Genomic DNA, 16,251 nt, shown 5'->3' on the forward strand with positions numbered 1-16,251 from the left:
AGCATTGAAGGTCCCCAAGAGATGCTAAGCTACAGGAATGTTTTGCGTCTGAGTCTGTAATACCAACATGTTTCAAGCTGACCACCATAGTCCCTGTGCCTAAGAACACTAAGATAACCTGCCTAAATAACTACCAACCTGAAGCACTCACGTCTGTAGCCATGAAGTGCTTTGAAAGGCTGGTCATGGCTCACAGCACCATTATCCCAGAAACCCTAGACCCACTCCAATTTGCAAACCGCCCAAACAGATCCACAGATGATGCAATCTCTATTGCGCTCCACACTGCCCTTTCCCACCTGGACAAAAGGAACACCTATGTGAGAGTGCTGTTCATTGAATACAGCTCAGCGTTCAACATCATAGTGCCATCAAAGCTCATCACTAAGCTAATGACCCTGGGACTAAACACCTCCCTCTGCAACTGGAACCTGGACTTCCTGACGGGCCGCCCCCAGGTGGTAAGGGTAGGTAACAACACATCCGCCACGCTGATCTTCAACACGGGGGCCCCTCAGGGGTGCGTGCTCAGTCCCCTCCTGTACTCCCTTTTCACTCATGACTGCACGGCCATACACGACTCCAATACCATCATTAAGTTTGCCGATGACACAACAGTGGCATGAGACAGCCTATAGGGAGGAGGTCAGAGACCTGGCTGTGTGGTGCCAGGACAACAACTTCTCCCTCAACATGATCAAGACAAAGGAGATGATTGTGGACTACAGGAAAAGGAGGATCGAGCACACCCCCATTCTCATCGACGGGGCTGTAGTGGAGCAGGTTGAGAGCTTCAAGTTCCTTGGTGTCCACATCATCAACAAACTAACATGGTCCAAGCACACCAAGACAGTCGGAAGAGGGCACGACAAAACCAATTCCGCCTCAGGAGACTGAAAAGATTTGGCATTGGTCCTCAGATCCTCAAAAGGTTCTACAGCTGCACCATCGAGAGCATCCTCTGGTTGCATCACTGCCTGGTATGGCAACAACAGTGGCCTCCATCATTCTAAAATTGAAGAAGTTTGGGAACCACCAAGACACTTCCTAGAGGTGCGGCAGGGTAGCCTAGTGGTTAGAGCGTTGGACTAGTAACCGGAAGGTTGCAAGTTCAAACCCCCGAGCTGACAAGGTACAAATCTGTCGTTCTGCCCCTGAACAGGCAGTTAACCCGCTGTTCCTAGGCCGTCATTGAAAATAAGAATTTGTTCTTAACTGACTTGCCTGGTTAAATAAAGGTAAAATAAAAATAAAAAAGAGCTTGCCGCCTGGCCAAACTGAGCAATCGGGGGAGAAGGGCCTTGGTCAGGTAGGTGACCAAGAACCCGATGGTCATTCTGACAGAGCTCCAGAGTTCTTCTGTGGAAGAAGTGAAGAACCTTCCAGAAGGACAACCATCTCTGCAGCACTCCACCAATCAGGCCTTTATGGTAGTGGCCAGATGGAAGCCATTAAAAGGCACATGACAGCCCACTTGGAGTTTGCCAAACGGCACCTAAAGGACTCTCAGACCATAAGAAACAAGATTCTCTGGCCTGAATTCCAATTGCCACGTCTGGAGGAAACCAGGCACCGCTCATAACCTGGCCAATACCATCCCTACGGTGAAGCATGGTGGTTGCAGCATCATGCTGTGGGGATGTTTTTCAGTGGCAGAGACTGGGAGTCTAGTCAGGATCGAAGGAAAGATGATCAGAGGAAAGTACACCAAGATCTTTGATGAAAACCTGCTCCAGAGCGCTCAGGACCACGACTGGGGCGACAGTTCACCTTCCAACAGGACAACGACCCTAAGCACACAGCCAAGACAACCCAGGATTGGCTTCGGGACAAGTCTCTGAATGTCCTTGAGTGGCCCAGCCAGAACCCAATCGAACATCTCTGGAGAGACCTGATAATGTGTGCAGCGACCCTCCCCATTCAACCTTACAGAGCTTGAGATGATCTGAAGAGAAGAATGGGAGTAAAACATGTTTATGTTTTGGGTTCTAATGGGGGTACGACAGTAGAACTAAGCTGATGGGGCATTTTAAGTTATATTCTTCAAGAATCAGTGGCTATATATCTTGATTTTCTTCGTCAAATTCAAGCTTTAAAAGGGGAAAGCACATAAATTGTAGGAAAATGAGGTGAGGATAACCTCCTTTCTAGGAAGAGGCAGTGGCCACTAGTCCAGTGTTTCCCAGTGTTTTCCATTCCTCCAGTACACCCAAGTAACAGTATACATTTTGTTGTAGTACACCTCATTCAACTTGACAACTAATCATAAAGCCCTTAATGAGTTGAATCAGGTGAGTTTTGTTTGGGGGGGGCTACAACAAAAATATGTGCTGCTGGGTGTTCTGGAGGACTGGAGTTGAGAAAGTTAGGCTACCATATTTTCCTGTGAACCCGAGGGGCTAAAATGATCTCCTGTCTTATGAGGCTTTCCTCTAGGAAAAGCCTCATAAGCAGATGTTTATGTCCTGTAAGAATGTAATGATATTGCTGTTTTATTGCAGTGGCCTATATATTCTACCCAGCAGGAAACGCATTAGCCAAGTAGCTACTGTTTTGTTGCTATGCCAATGCTTGTGAAATGTCTACCTCTTTACCAAACTGGTCTTTAGAGAGAGTGTGTGGGAGGGACAGAGCTAGTATAACAGAAAGACCAAGGCATTATCACATTTTATGGGTGTGTTTAGTAGTTGTTTGTCGGGATTTGCAAAGGCCCAAGTACAGTAACACTAACTGTCCTCATCTAATTCCTATTTAATCATGTGTGGGTTTTAATGTAGCTGAAGGATAGTGCTTTATCCTCTGTTGTAGTTGGTTGCCAGGCTCCAATGAGACTGTGTATGATTGGTCACGGATATGGTGATGAAACCCAGACAGGGACAATACAGGTTTGGAGAACTCTACAGTCAGATGCACAGGAAGCTACTGGGTATAACGTATGGCTTCCACCGCCATCACTCCTCTCCTCTCATCCCTCTATAGTCTATACTATATCCTCCTACGTCATTCAACTCTCCTCCCAATCCTCCCATTTTATCTGTCTATTCCTCGGTATTGCTGCCATCACTCCCTCCTCTTCTCATGTCGGAATTCTCCCCCTCCTCCTCCCATCACTCCATTCCATCCATAGCCCTCCTCCTTCCATCACTCCATTCCATCCATAGCCCTCCTCCTTCCATCACTCCATTCCATCCATAGCCCTCCTCCTTCCATCACTCCATTCCATCCATAGCCCTCCTCCTTCCATCACTCCATTCCATCCATAGCCCTCCTCCTTCCATCACTCCATTCCATCCATAGCCCCTCCCTCCTTCCATTCCATCCATTCCATCCATACTCCATTCCCTAGCCCTCCTTCCATCACTCCATTCCATCCATATCCCCCTCCCTCCTTCCATCACTCCATTCCATCCATAGCCCTCCTCCTTCCCATCACTCCATTCCATCCATATCCCTCCTCCTTCCATCACTCCATTCCATCCATAGCCCTCCTCCTTCCATCACTCCATTCCATCCATAGCCCCTCCTCCTCCCATTCCATCCATATCCCTCCTCCATTCCATCCATAGCCCTCCTCCTCCATCACTCCATTCCATCCATATCACTCCTTCCATCACTCATTCCATCCATCCATAGCCCCTCCTCCTTCCATCACTCCATTCCATCCCTCCTCCTCTCCATCATCCTCCATTCCATCCATATCCCTCCTCCTTCCATCACTCCATTCCATCCATAGCCCTCCCTCCTTCCATCACTCCATTCCATCTATAGCCTCCTCCCATCCTTCCATCCATAGCCCTCCTCCTCCTTCCATTCCATCCATATCCCTCCTCCTTCCATCACTCCATTCCATCCATATCCCTCCATTCATCCTTCCATCATTCCATCCATTCCATCCATCCATCCCTCCTCCTTCCATCACTCCATTCCATCCATAGCCCTCCTCCTTCCATCACTCCATTCCATCCATATCCCTCCTCCTCCTCCTCCTTCCATCACTCCATTCCATCCTTCCATCACTCCATTCCATCCATAGCCCTCCCTCCTCCTTCCATCACTCCATTCCATCCATAGCCCTCCTCCTTCTTCCATCACTCCATTCCATCCATATCCCTCCTCCTTCCATCACTCCATTCCATCCATATCCCTCCTCCTTCCATCACTCCATTCCATCCATAGCCCTCCTCCTTCCTTCCATTCCATCCATAGCCCTCCATTCCATCACTCCATTCCATAGCCCTCCTCCTCCTTCCATCACTCCATTCCATCACTCCATTCCATCCATAGCCCTCCTCCTCCCATCACTCCATTCCATCCTCCCATCACTCCATTCCATCCATATCCCTCCTCCTTCCATCCTCCTCCTTCCATCACTCCATTCCATCCATATCCCTCCATCACTCCATTCCTTCCATCCTCCCCCTCCATTTCCATCCATATCATTCCATCCTCCTTCCCATCACTCCATTCCATCCATAGCCCTCCATCACTCCATTTCCATCCTTCCTCCATTCCATCCATAGCCCTCCTTCTACCATCACTCCATTCCATCCATAGCCCTCCTCCTCCCCAATCGCTCCTTTTACCAGTCACCTGCTTTCTTTTCTCTCTATTCCATCCATAGCCCTCCTCCTCCTTCCATCACTCCATTCCATCCATAGCCCTCCTCCTTCCATCACTCCATTCCATCCATATCCCTCCTCCTTCCATCACTCCATTCCATCCATAGCCCTCCTCCTCCTTCCATCACTCCATTCCATCCATAGCCCCCTCCTCCCCCTCCTCCTTCCATCTCCTTCCCATTCCATCCATAGCCCTCCTCCTTCCCTCCCATCACTCATTCCATAGCTCCATTCCTCCTCCTTCCATAGCATTCCATCCTCCTCCTCCTTCCATCACTCCATTCCATCCATAGCCCTCCTCCTTCCTCCTTCCATCACTCCATTCCATCCATAGCCCTCCTCCTCCCATCACATTCCATCCATTCCATCCATTATCCCTCCTCCTTCCTTCCATCATCCCTCCATTCCATCCATAGCCCTCCTCCTTCCATCACTCCATTCCATCCATAGCCCTCCTTCTCCCATCACTCCATTCCATCCATAGCCCTCCTCCTTCCATCACTCCATTCCATCCATATCCCTCCTCCTCCCATCACTCCATTCCATCCATAGCCCTCCTCCTCCTTCCATCACTCCATTCCATCCATATCCCTCCTCCTTCCATCACTCCATTCCATCCATAGCCCTCCTCCTTCCATCACTCCATTCCATCCATAGCCCTCCTCCTCCCCATCACTCCATTCCATCCATAGCCCTCCTCCTCCTTCCATCACTCCATTCCATCCATAGCCCTCCTCCTTCCATCACTCCATTCCATCCATAGCCCTCCTCCTTCCATCACTCCATTCCATCCATATCCCTCCTCCTCCCATCACTCCATTCCATCCATAGCCCTCCTCCTCCTTCCATCACTCCATTCCATCCATAGCCCTCCTCCTTCCATCACTCCATTCCATCCATAGCCCTCCTCCTCCCATCACTCCATTCCATCCATATCCCTCCTCCTTCCATCACTCCATTCCATCCATTCCATCCATAGCCCTCCTCCTTCCTCCTCCTTCCATCACTCCATTCCATCCATCCATAGCCCCCTCCTTCTCCCATCCACTCCATTCCATCCATAGCCCTCCTCCTTCCATCCATTCCATCCATATCCCTCCTCCTTCCATCACTCCATTCCATCCATATCCCTCCTCCTTCCATCACTCCATTCCATCCATAGCCCTCCTCCTTCCATCACTCCATTCCATCCATAGCCCTCCTTCTCCCATCACTCCATTCCATCCATAGCCCTCCTCCTTCCATCACTCCATTCCATCCATAGCCCTCCTCCTCCCCAATCGCTCCTTTTACCAGTCACCTGCTTTCTTTTCTCTCTATTCCATCCATCACCTTCCTCCTGTCCTTTCTCTATCCCCCCTCTTCCACACCTCCGTTTCTCATATCCAGCAGAGGGGAAACAAAACGGTCTCCCAGGACAGTGTGCCCAAGCGCTTATTTCCTACATCTGGATATCTCAAACCAGCCCAACTGTGATGCTGTTGACACACTCGTTCTGAGTGCACCTGCACGCGCCGTGTACCAATGTGCTTTAAATACCCAGTGTGGCATGACCTTCATATTTCATGTCAGTCACACAACAGAGACCTCTTTTGCTACGTACATACAAACGTTCACACAACATCCTCTCAACGTTACCTCAGCTTATGGGCATGGCTGGGGTAGGTTGGAGCTGGCTTGGCGACCTGGTAAAAGTAACACCTGCGATGAGTGTAATTGGTCTTAGAGCGGTATGAGGATTTTATGTTTGTCTGTCGCAGTGCCACTGCTAACGTTAGTGTTTTTGGCCTCAAAGGTTAATGTGTGTGTTTATCACAAAAGGAGCTGCCCAGGGATTTAGCACCAGCCTGTCTCTAAGGATTTACAGCCTGTGAGAGATAGTTCGTGGAATTGAATAGGGGTCGACCACAAAGAGGGTATAGGCTCCTGTAGCAAACCGATACAGTGAGAAAGAGGTGGTTATACTACACGTAAAAGTCAACACATTTATTATTACAACATGTTTATTACCCTTTACTAAGTCAGTGGACTGAGAACACCTTGATTCCTGGGGGATATGGGGAGAGTTGTGGCTGATAGCTTTGGAGAACCATATTATTTAGAGAAGTTTCTAGAGAACTAGATAAAAGGAGAATCATTTCTACTATTTTAGTGTTTTGCTCTTGTATTTCCTAGAAGACAGAAATCCTAAAAGTGAGGGAGCCTTTTGGTTTATGTCTGAGTTCTCTGTCATCTTCCTCTTTCAACTGACTGATAACCCTCCATATTGTGTTATATGTGTGTGTGTGCTTGTGCATGTTTGTATTGTGTGTGTGTGTCTTCCCTGCACAATGTCTCCTTAGCTAGCAGGCTTTGGAGGAGAGTTGTGTTTAAAAGCGTTATCACATTAGACGCTACGGGCCCCCAGTGCTACGGACCAATCCGTCTCATTGCCAAGTCCAAACTATTGCTGAGGGAGTCTGTGTTTATACAGCATAACTGGTGGACTGGAAGCCCAGCCATCCATCTACAGAGATGTTTAAAGATGACGCTTATTTGACCAGCTCTATAGATTAATATACTGTATATACCATTAGGTGTAAATGTTTGCAAAGGACATACATTCATAGGAATGTTGTGTTGGATACAGGAGCATCTGGGGTTGTGTATTGAGAAGTAAGGAATGTGTGCTTGCGTTGGGGGCCCGGTGGAAAAGGAACATACCGAAGAGGATCGTTGTCGACATGTAGTTCATCACGTGATCTTCATTCATAATGGCCAGTAATTTCTTCATTTAAGATGGCCAATAAGGCATCATTTCATAAACACATCCGCAGTCCACACATTTCCCAAATGTATAATGTGAATACTCCCTTTAGCTCTGTTGTGGCACCTGACTGACAGCAACTCACTGCTTACAGGCAGTGCTCCCACTTCCCCTCTCTGAGTGTACTTCCCCTTTAAGACCCAGCATCTGTTAGGAAGCCCCTGCACTCAGCTCCTCTCTGCCTCACCACAAGGGCTTTCTGAGGACAGTTCTCTGTAGCGTTGGCTAGATTCACCACAGGGAGTGTGTGTAGTGTGACAAGTCATTTAGAGAGTGTGGAAGGTCACAGAGGAGAAAGGGTGTTATTTGGGATCTACAGGTTGTTGATATAAGCAATACCTGTCTGTGGCATACACCTGTTCTCTAATCAAATGACGATACGGCGTTTCTCCTTCACAGGGAACCGACGACTGAATCTCTTGTCCTACAAAGGTGAGCTTTGTCTTCAACACCATTTTCTTGTAATGGACATATGAATCAAGACTTATGAATCACATGAGCATTTAGGGTTCTTCAACCTCTGAGGAGTTGGAGCTCAGTTAAAAGTAGACTTGACTAAACCTTAATTATAATTGTCAAATTACTGTAAAATGAAAATGTACATTTGCCTTTTTTTACTGTAAAATGATCAAAAGTAAATGAGTATTTTGTCATAGGAGGATTTTCTAATAGGAGAAACACAGTTACATCCGGCTATAACCCAGTGTTTTTGTAATCCTGGTCCTGTTTTAGCACTACACACCTGATTCAAATGATCAACTCATCATCGAGATTTGATGATTTTAATCAGGTGTGTTAGTGCTAAGGCAAACACTAGAATGTGCACTCCTTTGGAGCCACAGGACCAGGATTCAGAAACACTCCTCTCTAACCTACCATTTCTCTGAGCAATGCATCTTATTCAGGGCTGGGCAACTCCAGTCCTCAGGGGTCGGAGTAGTGTCACACTTTATCCACATCCCTAGTAATCACAGCTGATTTAAACTAATTGAATTCTAAACTGACGATCATGATTAGTTGATTATTGGAGTCAGGTGTGTTAGATGGGGCTGGGGCAAAGGTGTGACACATATCAGGCCCCCAAGGACTGGAGTTGCCCATCCCTGATCTAAATGAACACTCCATTTTGAAAGAATGGAAGCCATTCATTTAACCCTTTTGTATAGGGTTGACAAGATGTAACGGGTTGACAAGATGTAACGGGTTGACAAGATGTAACGGGGTTGACAAGATGTAACGGGTTGACAAGATGTAACGGGCTGACAAGATGTAACGGGCTGACAAGATGTAACGGGCTGACAAGATGTAACGGGTTGACAAGATGTAACGGGTTGACAAGATGTAACGGGTTGACAAGATGTAACGGGTTGACAAGATGTAACGGGCTGACAAGATGTAACGGGTTGACAAGATGTAACGGGTTGACAAGATGTAACGGGTTGACAAGATGTAACGGGTTGACAAGATGTAACGGGCTGACAAGATGTAACGGGCTAACGGGTTGACAAGATGTAACGGGTTGACAAGATGTAACGGGCTGACAAGATGTAACGGGCTGACAAGGCTGACAAGATGTAACGGGCTGACAAGATGTAACTGACAAGGTTGACAAGATGTAACGGGTTGACAAGATGTAACGGGTTGACAAGATGTAACGGGCTGACAAGATGTAACGGGCTGACAAGATGTAACGGGCTGACAAGATGTAACGGGCTGACAAGATGTAACGGGTTGACAAGATGTAACGGGCTGACAAGATGTAACGGGTTGACAAGATGTAACGGGTTGACAAGATGTAACGGGTTGACAAGATGTAACGGGTTGACAAGATGTAACGGGTTGACATGTAACGGGTTGACAAGATGTAACGGGTTGACAAGGGAGCACAGGTTATGCGTTAGTCCATGGGAGAATCCTTTATGTTACAGTTCAGACAGCGAAATGCTTCTACATCCGACAGTGCAGCAGTATCTAACACGTAATACACACAATCTATTAAAGGAATGGGATGACAATATAGAAGTATAAAATATATGGATGAGCAGTGGCAGAGAGGTTAAGATGCAATAGATAGTAAAGAATAGATAGTGAAGGATACCGTTTCTACATATGAGATGAGTAATGCGAGATATGTAAACATTCTTAAAGGGGCGTTATTAAAGTGACTAGTAGTAATGATCATAGTATATGCCATTAAGGAGATGCTTTTATCCAAAGCGACTTGGAGTCATGCGTGTTCCCAGGTGGTCCTGGGAATCAACATATATTCTGGCATGTTGGCTTATTACCTTTAGGCACATTACAGCACATCATTAAGAACAGCTTCAACTCGTAAAGTAGGGCTACAGATGTAGGATCTTAATCTGAGCCAATTTTCTACAGCAGGAGGATAATCCTGCAGCAACAGGAAATGTGCATTATGTGGACTATAATTTAATGAAAAAATAAAATAATTGTAGAAGTTGTACGTTTTTTGTTAGTATTTTATTTGGGTCCATGTTTGTTACAGCCAAAGCTGCAGCTCCTCTTCCTGGGGTCCAACATAAAACATGAAATATGACATAATACAGAACACCAACAGACAATTACAGCTGAAGGACAGAACTACATAAAATGACAATACATAGCATTAATAGACAGGTACAGAGCTACATTTTAAAAACAAGAATACACACTCATATTATTATGCCTTAGCAATCCATGAACACACAATAGTGGCTACACTGCAGTCATCCATTTTCTTACAGTTGCTTAACGTTACAATTGCAGCTCCTGATCCTAATCTCTCAGAACCAGTTGTTCTGTAAACACTAGCGAGAATCTCACAACATTAGAAACCATCCGTGTACAATATGATTCATAGATGCTACTGAATGCAAGTGCAACGAAAAAACAGCAATGGAAAAGCAACGGTTCTTCAACCACTGTTTTCACCATAGCAGCCGGGCCATTCAGCTCATAAATGAGCTACAAATTAAGTTGTCTCCCCGCTAAGGCTTCAACCACTGTTTTCACCATAGCAGTCGGGCCATTCAGCTCATAACTGAGCTACAAATGAAGTTGTCTCCCCGCTAAGGCTTCAACCACTGTTTTCACCATAGCAGCCGGGCCATTCAGCTCATAAATGAGCTACAAATGAAGTTGTCTCCCCGCTAAGGCTTCAACCACTGTTTTCACCATAGCAGTCGGGCCATTCAGCTCATAACTGAGCTACAAATGAAGTTGTCTCCCCGCTAAGGCTTCAACCACTGTTTTCACCATAGCAGTCGGGCCATTCAGCTCATAAATGAGCTACAAATGAAGCAGTGTTGTCTCCCGCTAAGGCTTCACCACTGTTTTCACCATAGCAGTCGGGCCATTCGGCTCATAAATGAGCTACAAATGAAGTTGTCTCCCCGCTAAGGCTTCAACCACTGTTTTCACCATAGCAGCTGGGCCATTCAGCTCATAAATGAGCTACAAATGAAGTTGTCTCCCCGCTAAGGCTTCAACCACTGTTTTCACCATAGCAGCTGGGCCATTCAGCTCATAAATGAGCTACAAATGAAGTTGTCTCCCGCTAAAAGGCTTCAACCACTGTTTTCACCATAGCAGTCGGGCCATTCAGCTCATAAATGAGCTACAAATGAAGTTGTCTCCCGCTAAGGCTTCAACCACTGTTTTTAGCAGTCGGGCCATTCAGCTCATAAATGAGCTACAAATGAAGTTGTCTCCCGCTAAGGCTTCAACCACTGTTTTCACCATAGCAGCCATTCAGCTCATAACTGAGCTACAAATGAAGTTGTCTCAGCCGCTAAGGCTTCAACCACTGTTTTCACCATAGCAGCCGGGCCATTCAGCTCATAAATGAGCTACAAATGAAGTTGTCTCCCGCTAAGGCTTCAACCACTGTTTTCACCATAGCAGCTGGGCCATTCAGCTCATAAATGAGCTACAAATGAAGTTGTCTCCCGCTAAGGCTTCAACCACTGTTTTCACCATAGCAGCTGGGCCATTCAGCTCATAAATGAGCTACAAATGAAGTTGTCTCCCCGCTAAGGCTTCAACCACTGTTTTCACCATAGCAGCTGGGCCATTCAGCTCATAAATGAGCTACAAATGAAGTTGTCTCCCCGCTAAGGCTTCAACCACTGTTTTCACCATAGCAGCTGGGCCATTCAGCTCATAAATGAGCTACAAATGAAGTTGTCTCCCCGCTAAGGCTTCAACCACTGTTTTCACCATAGCAGTCGGGCCATTCAGCTCATAAATGAGCTACAAATGAAGTTGTCTCCCCGCTAAGGCTTCAACCACTGTTTTCACCATAGCAGTCGGGCCATTCAGCTCATAAATGAGCTACAAATGAAGTTGTCTCCCCGCTAAGGCTTCAACCACTGTTTTCACCATAGCAGCCGGGCCATTCAGCTCATAAATGAGCTACAAATGAAGTTGTCTCCCCGCTAAGGCTTCAACCACTGTTTTCACCATAGCAGCCGGGCCATTCAGCTCATAAATGAGCTACAAATGAAGTTGTCTCCCCGCTAAGGCTTCAACCACTGTTTTCACCATAGCAGCCGGGCCATTCAGCTCATAAATGAGCTACAAATGAAGTTGTCTCCCCGCTAAGGCTTCAACCACTGTTCTCACCATAGCAGTCGGGCCATTCAGCTCATAAATGAGCTACAAATGAAGTTGTCTCCCCGCTAAGGCTTCAACCACTGTTGTCACCATAGCAGCTGGGCCATTCAGCTCATAAATGAGCTACAAATGAAGTTGTCTCCCCGCTAAGGCTTCAACCACTGTTTTCACCATAGCAGCCGGGCCATTCAGCTCATAAATGAGCTACAAATGAAGTTGTCTCAACCCTTTTTCACTAAGGCTTCAACCACTGTCCCCGCTAAGGCTTCACCATAGCAGCTGGGCCATTCAGCTCATAAATGAGCTACAAATGAAGTTGTCTCCCCGCTAAGGCTTCAACCACTGTTTTCACCATAGCAGCCGGGCCATTCAGCTCATAAATGAGCTACAAATGAAGTTGTCTCCCCGCTAAGGCTTCAACCACTGTTTTCACCATAGCAGCCGGGCCATTCAGCTCATAAATGAGCTACAAATGAAGTTGTCTCCCCGCTAATGCTTCAACCACTGTTTTCACCATAGCAGCCGGGCCATTCAGCTCATAAATGAGCTATAAATGAAGTTGTCTCCCCGCTAAGGCTTCAATTTAATCCTTCACTTCAGCAATCGTGTTGGAGTTTTCTGAAGCTAAAGTTTCAATTTAGTCCTTCACTTTAGCTGCATACGTGGTATTTTTAGAGAGCCATCTGTTCAAATCAAGTCTGGCATTTTAAAGTGGAAATTACATACTTTAGAAGCCTTTTTAAACCTTGAATAAACCAAGAAAATTCTCAGCTACAAATGCGTGATCAAATTAAGATCCTGCATCTGTACATGAGGGTGTTACTGTATGTGAGACAATGTATCTCACATAGAAATGTGTCTAGGAACGCTTAGCTTTTTCCAGTGTGGTGTCACTTTCTACAACCCTGCATTAGTTGTGCTTGTCTAGATATGGGTCCAGAAATGACAGAAGCCTAAAGAAGGTGTTTGATAACTAACCACAGAGTCTGACCTGATGGGGTCTGTTCAGTACACTCTTGGAAAAAAGGGTTCCAAAAGGGTTCTTTGGTTGTCCTCATAGGAGAACCCATTTTGGTTCCACGTAGAACCCTCTGTGGAAAGGGTCCTACCTGGAACTCAAAGGGGTTCTACCTGGAAGCAAAAGGGTTCTGCAAAGGGTTTGCCTATGGGGACAGTCCAATAACCCTTTTAGGTTCTAGCCAGTACATTTCTTTAGTGAAGTGAGTTTAGTTGAGTGAAGTGTGCAAGCTTACAAAACAAATACATTTAGATAGATTTTATGCAATTGCTTGTCATATAGAATATATCCATTATATTTCTATCAAAACATTCAGATAGAAATGTATAGCATATACAGTAATATAGGGCTTTCATTGTGTCAACTCTACCCCACCCCACCCAAATATGATTGCCTGTCATACACAGTAATATAGGGCTTTCATTTTGTCAACCCCCCCATCCAAATATGATTACCTGTCATATACAGTAATATATAGGGCTTTCATTGTGTCAACTTTACCCCCCCATCAAAATATGATTACCTGTCATATACAGTAATATAGGGCTTTCATTTTGTCAACCCCCCAGTTGTTGTCCTTCTCTCTTCCTGCCTATTCAGACCAAAGGCTTGATATTACATTTCCTTTGGGATCAATCTACGTGAACCGCAGCAGTCTGCAGGAAGAAAACAAAGACACTGGTCTTTGAAACATTCCTCTCTCTTACGCTGGGGCAATGGAGAGGAAACAGCAATCCTGCGGCCATGATGACTGTTGTAATTGTGTTTAAAGAGATAACATCTACGTACATCTATCTACAAGTGGAGAGGCAGAACACGAAGACACTGTGACACTTTACCTAAATAGGCCATTTAACCAATAAACTAGGGTTATTCAATTACAGACCCTCAAGCCCTGATATACTGCTGGGACTCTTTTCTGCCCGATTTGTTGATCAATTAATACCATTGAGTCTCCCGTCTGTCCTGAGCTGCCAGAGTCTCCCGTCTGTCCTGAGCTGCCAGAGTCTCCCGTCTGTCCTGAGCTGCCAGAATCTCCCGTCTGTCCTGAGCTGCCAGAGTCTCCCGTCTGTCCTGAGCTGCCAGAGTCTCCCGTCTGTCGTGAGCTGCCAGAACCGCCGGTCAGCCAGGAGCTGCCAGAGCCGTCAGTCAGCCAGGAGCTGTCAGAGCCCACCCAGACCCTCCCCTACAGGTTCAGGTTTTGCGGCCGGAGTCCGCACCTTTGGGGGGGGGGGGGTACTGTCACGTCCTGACCTTAGTCTAGGGATGACACACATAACAGAGAATGAACACCCACGAAACACAGGTGGAAAAAGCTACCTAAGTATGATTCTCAATCAGAGACAACCAATGACACCTGCCTCTGATTGAGAACCATACCAGGCCAAACGCAAAATTCAACATAGAAAAACAAACATAGACTGCCCACCCAAACTCACGCCCTGACCATACTAAAACAAGGACAAAACAAAGGAACTAAGGTCAGAACGTGACACATACGGTCTCTAGACCAGAGAGCAGTTTGAGTTTACATTTACATGTCGGTCATTTAGCCAACATTCTTATCCAGAGCGACTAACAGGCAGTTTGTTTTTGAGCTCTGAATATATCATGCTCCATGACCTCTGGTCTCACTGTATTCTGTCTGTCTGTCTGTCTGTCTTCACCCAGGCTTCCTGCAGTTTAATGGGAGCTGTGGAAGTCTCCGTAGCAGTGGGGGCAAAGGTCTGGCACGCTAAGGACAACTGTGGAGGAACACAACCACCGCAACCGCAGCCATGGATGACCTGGCCAATGACTCTGCTCTGCGGCCGCTGCTGTCGGAGGCACGTCTCATCTACGCCATCACCGTGCCCCTGTCTACCGCCATCATCCTGGCCAACCTGGTCATCATCCTGGGCATTTCCTGTAACCGTCAGCTCTACAACACCCCAAACTACTTCTTCCTGAGCCTGCTAGTGGCTGACCTGTGTACGGGCGTGGCCCTGCCGTTCATCCCCTGGATGGGACTCAACCGTCCGCTGAGTTTTAGCTCCTGTCTCCTGGTTCATATTTTTCCTAATTTCTTGTTCCTGGCGTTCCTGTTTAACCTGGTGATAGTTCATTATGAGAGGTACATGTGCATCGTGAGTCCGTTACATTATAGTAGCTTCTGGGTTCACCGCTACTTCCCGCTGGTGCTGCTCGCCGTGTGGGCGCCGCCACTGCTCTACGCCTCCCTGCCCGCCTTCGGCTGGAACAACCGGGCCGGCCCAGGGTGGAACGGCTGCTGCTCGTTTAACGACACGGGCGCGCCGGGTGCGCCGGTGAACTGTTCCACCGTGGTGGCAGCGGTAGCGGCGCCGGGCGGCTCTGAGTGCTGCTCTTACAGACGGGTCTTCCCCAACGCCTTCATCTACCTCGAGGTGTACGGGCTGCTGGCGCCTGCCATCCTGTCCATCGCGGGCATGATGGGACGTGTGCTGTGGATCACCCGGGGCCAGATGAAGGACATCTGCCGGCTGCACCGCTCCGTGGCGACTAGGGGGGGCGGTCAGGCCTCGGAACGGGAGCAGCGGCTCAACCTCCGCTACACGCGGTGCGTGGCCGCCGTGTCGCTGACCTTCCTGGCCTGCTGGGTGCCCTACATCATCTACATACACGTCTGCGTGGCGTTTCTGCTCAGCAAGGAGACGCGCGGGAACTCCACCACACACATCGTGCTGTCGTGCACGGGGATCGGGAGCATGGCAGTGATGCCGCTGGTCCTGGGGCTGGCCAACAGGCAGTACACGGACCCGGTGAGGAAACTCCTCCATAAACTCAGAGACAGATGGAGGAGGAGACAGGACTCTGAGGATATGGCTCTCTGAGTAGCCAGGACAGGACTGCTCTCACTTTGGGGATGGACGTGTGGGATTATAAATGGGGATTATAGCATATGGATGATGAAGCATCCTCTCCTCCTGGATGAGGGCAGTGGCGCCCCGAGTCTGTGGACTCTAGCTGTAAGGGAGTAGCAGTAAGACCCCATTCGAGGTGCAGGACTGGTAGGGTTGCCCCACCTCTCCCATGTCTGTCAGTTTATAGTCACAGCATGTGTGACTCTTGCCATTGGGGCCATTGAGTGTGTTATGTTTAAAGCCATCAGTATACATGTGTACACTACTTGGGTAGTCATAATAAATTCAAAACAATCACTGTAAAAGTCA

The 16,251-nt window shown here is 47.4% G+C and overlaps 1 protein-coding gene across 1 annotated transcript; it reads left to right on the forward strand.

Moving 5' to 3' along the window:
• The first annotated feature begins 12,324 nt into the window (after positions 1 to 12,324).
• On the forward strand, positions 12,325 to 16,251 carry LOC135571828 (G-protein coupled bile acid receptor 1-like). The gene is made up of 2 exons (XM_065018980.1): positions 12,325 to 14,252; positions 14,732 to 16,251. The coding sequence occupies exon 2, from the start codon at positions 14,839 to 14,841 to the stop codon at positions 15,910 to 15,912; it is 1,074 nt and encodes a 357-aa protein (XP_064875052.1). The 5' UTR covers positions 12,325 to 14,252; positions 14,732 to 14,838; the 3' UTR covers positions 15,913 to 16,251.

The sequence above is a fragment of the Oncorhynchus nerka genome, linkage group LG5 (genome assembly GCF_034236695.1).
Source record: "Oncorhynchus nerka isolate Pitt River linkage group LG5, Oner_Uvic_2.0, whole genome shotgun sequence".
Lineage (NCBI taxonomy): Eukaryota > Metazoa > Chordata > Actinopteri > Salmoniformes > Salmonidae > Oncorhynchus > Oncorhynchus nerka.

Excerpts from the sequence above, each read along its gene's own strand:
- LOC135571828 (XM_065018980.1), top strand. The coding sequence starts at position 14,839 with ATGGATGACCTGGCCAATGACTCTGCTCTGCGGCCGCTGCTGTCGGAG.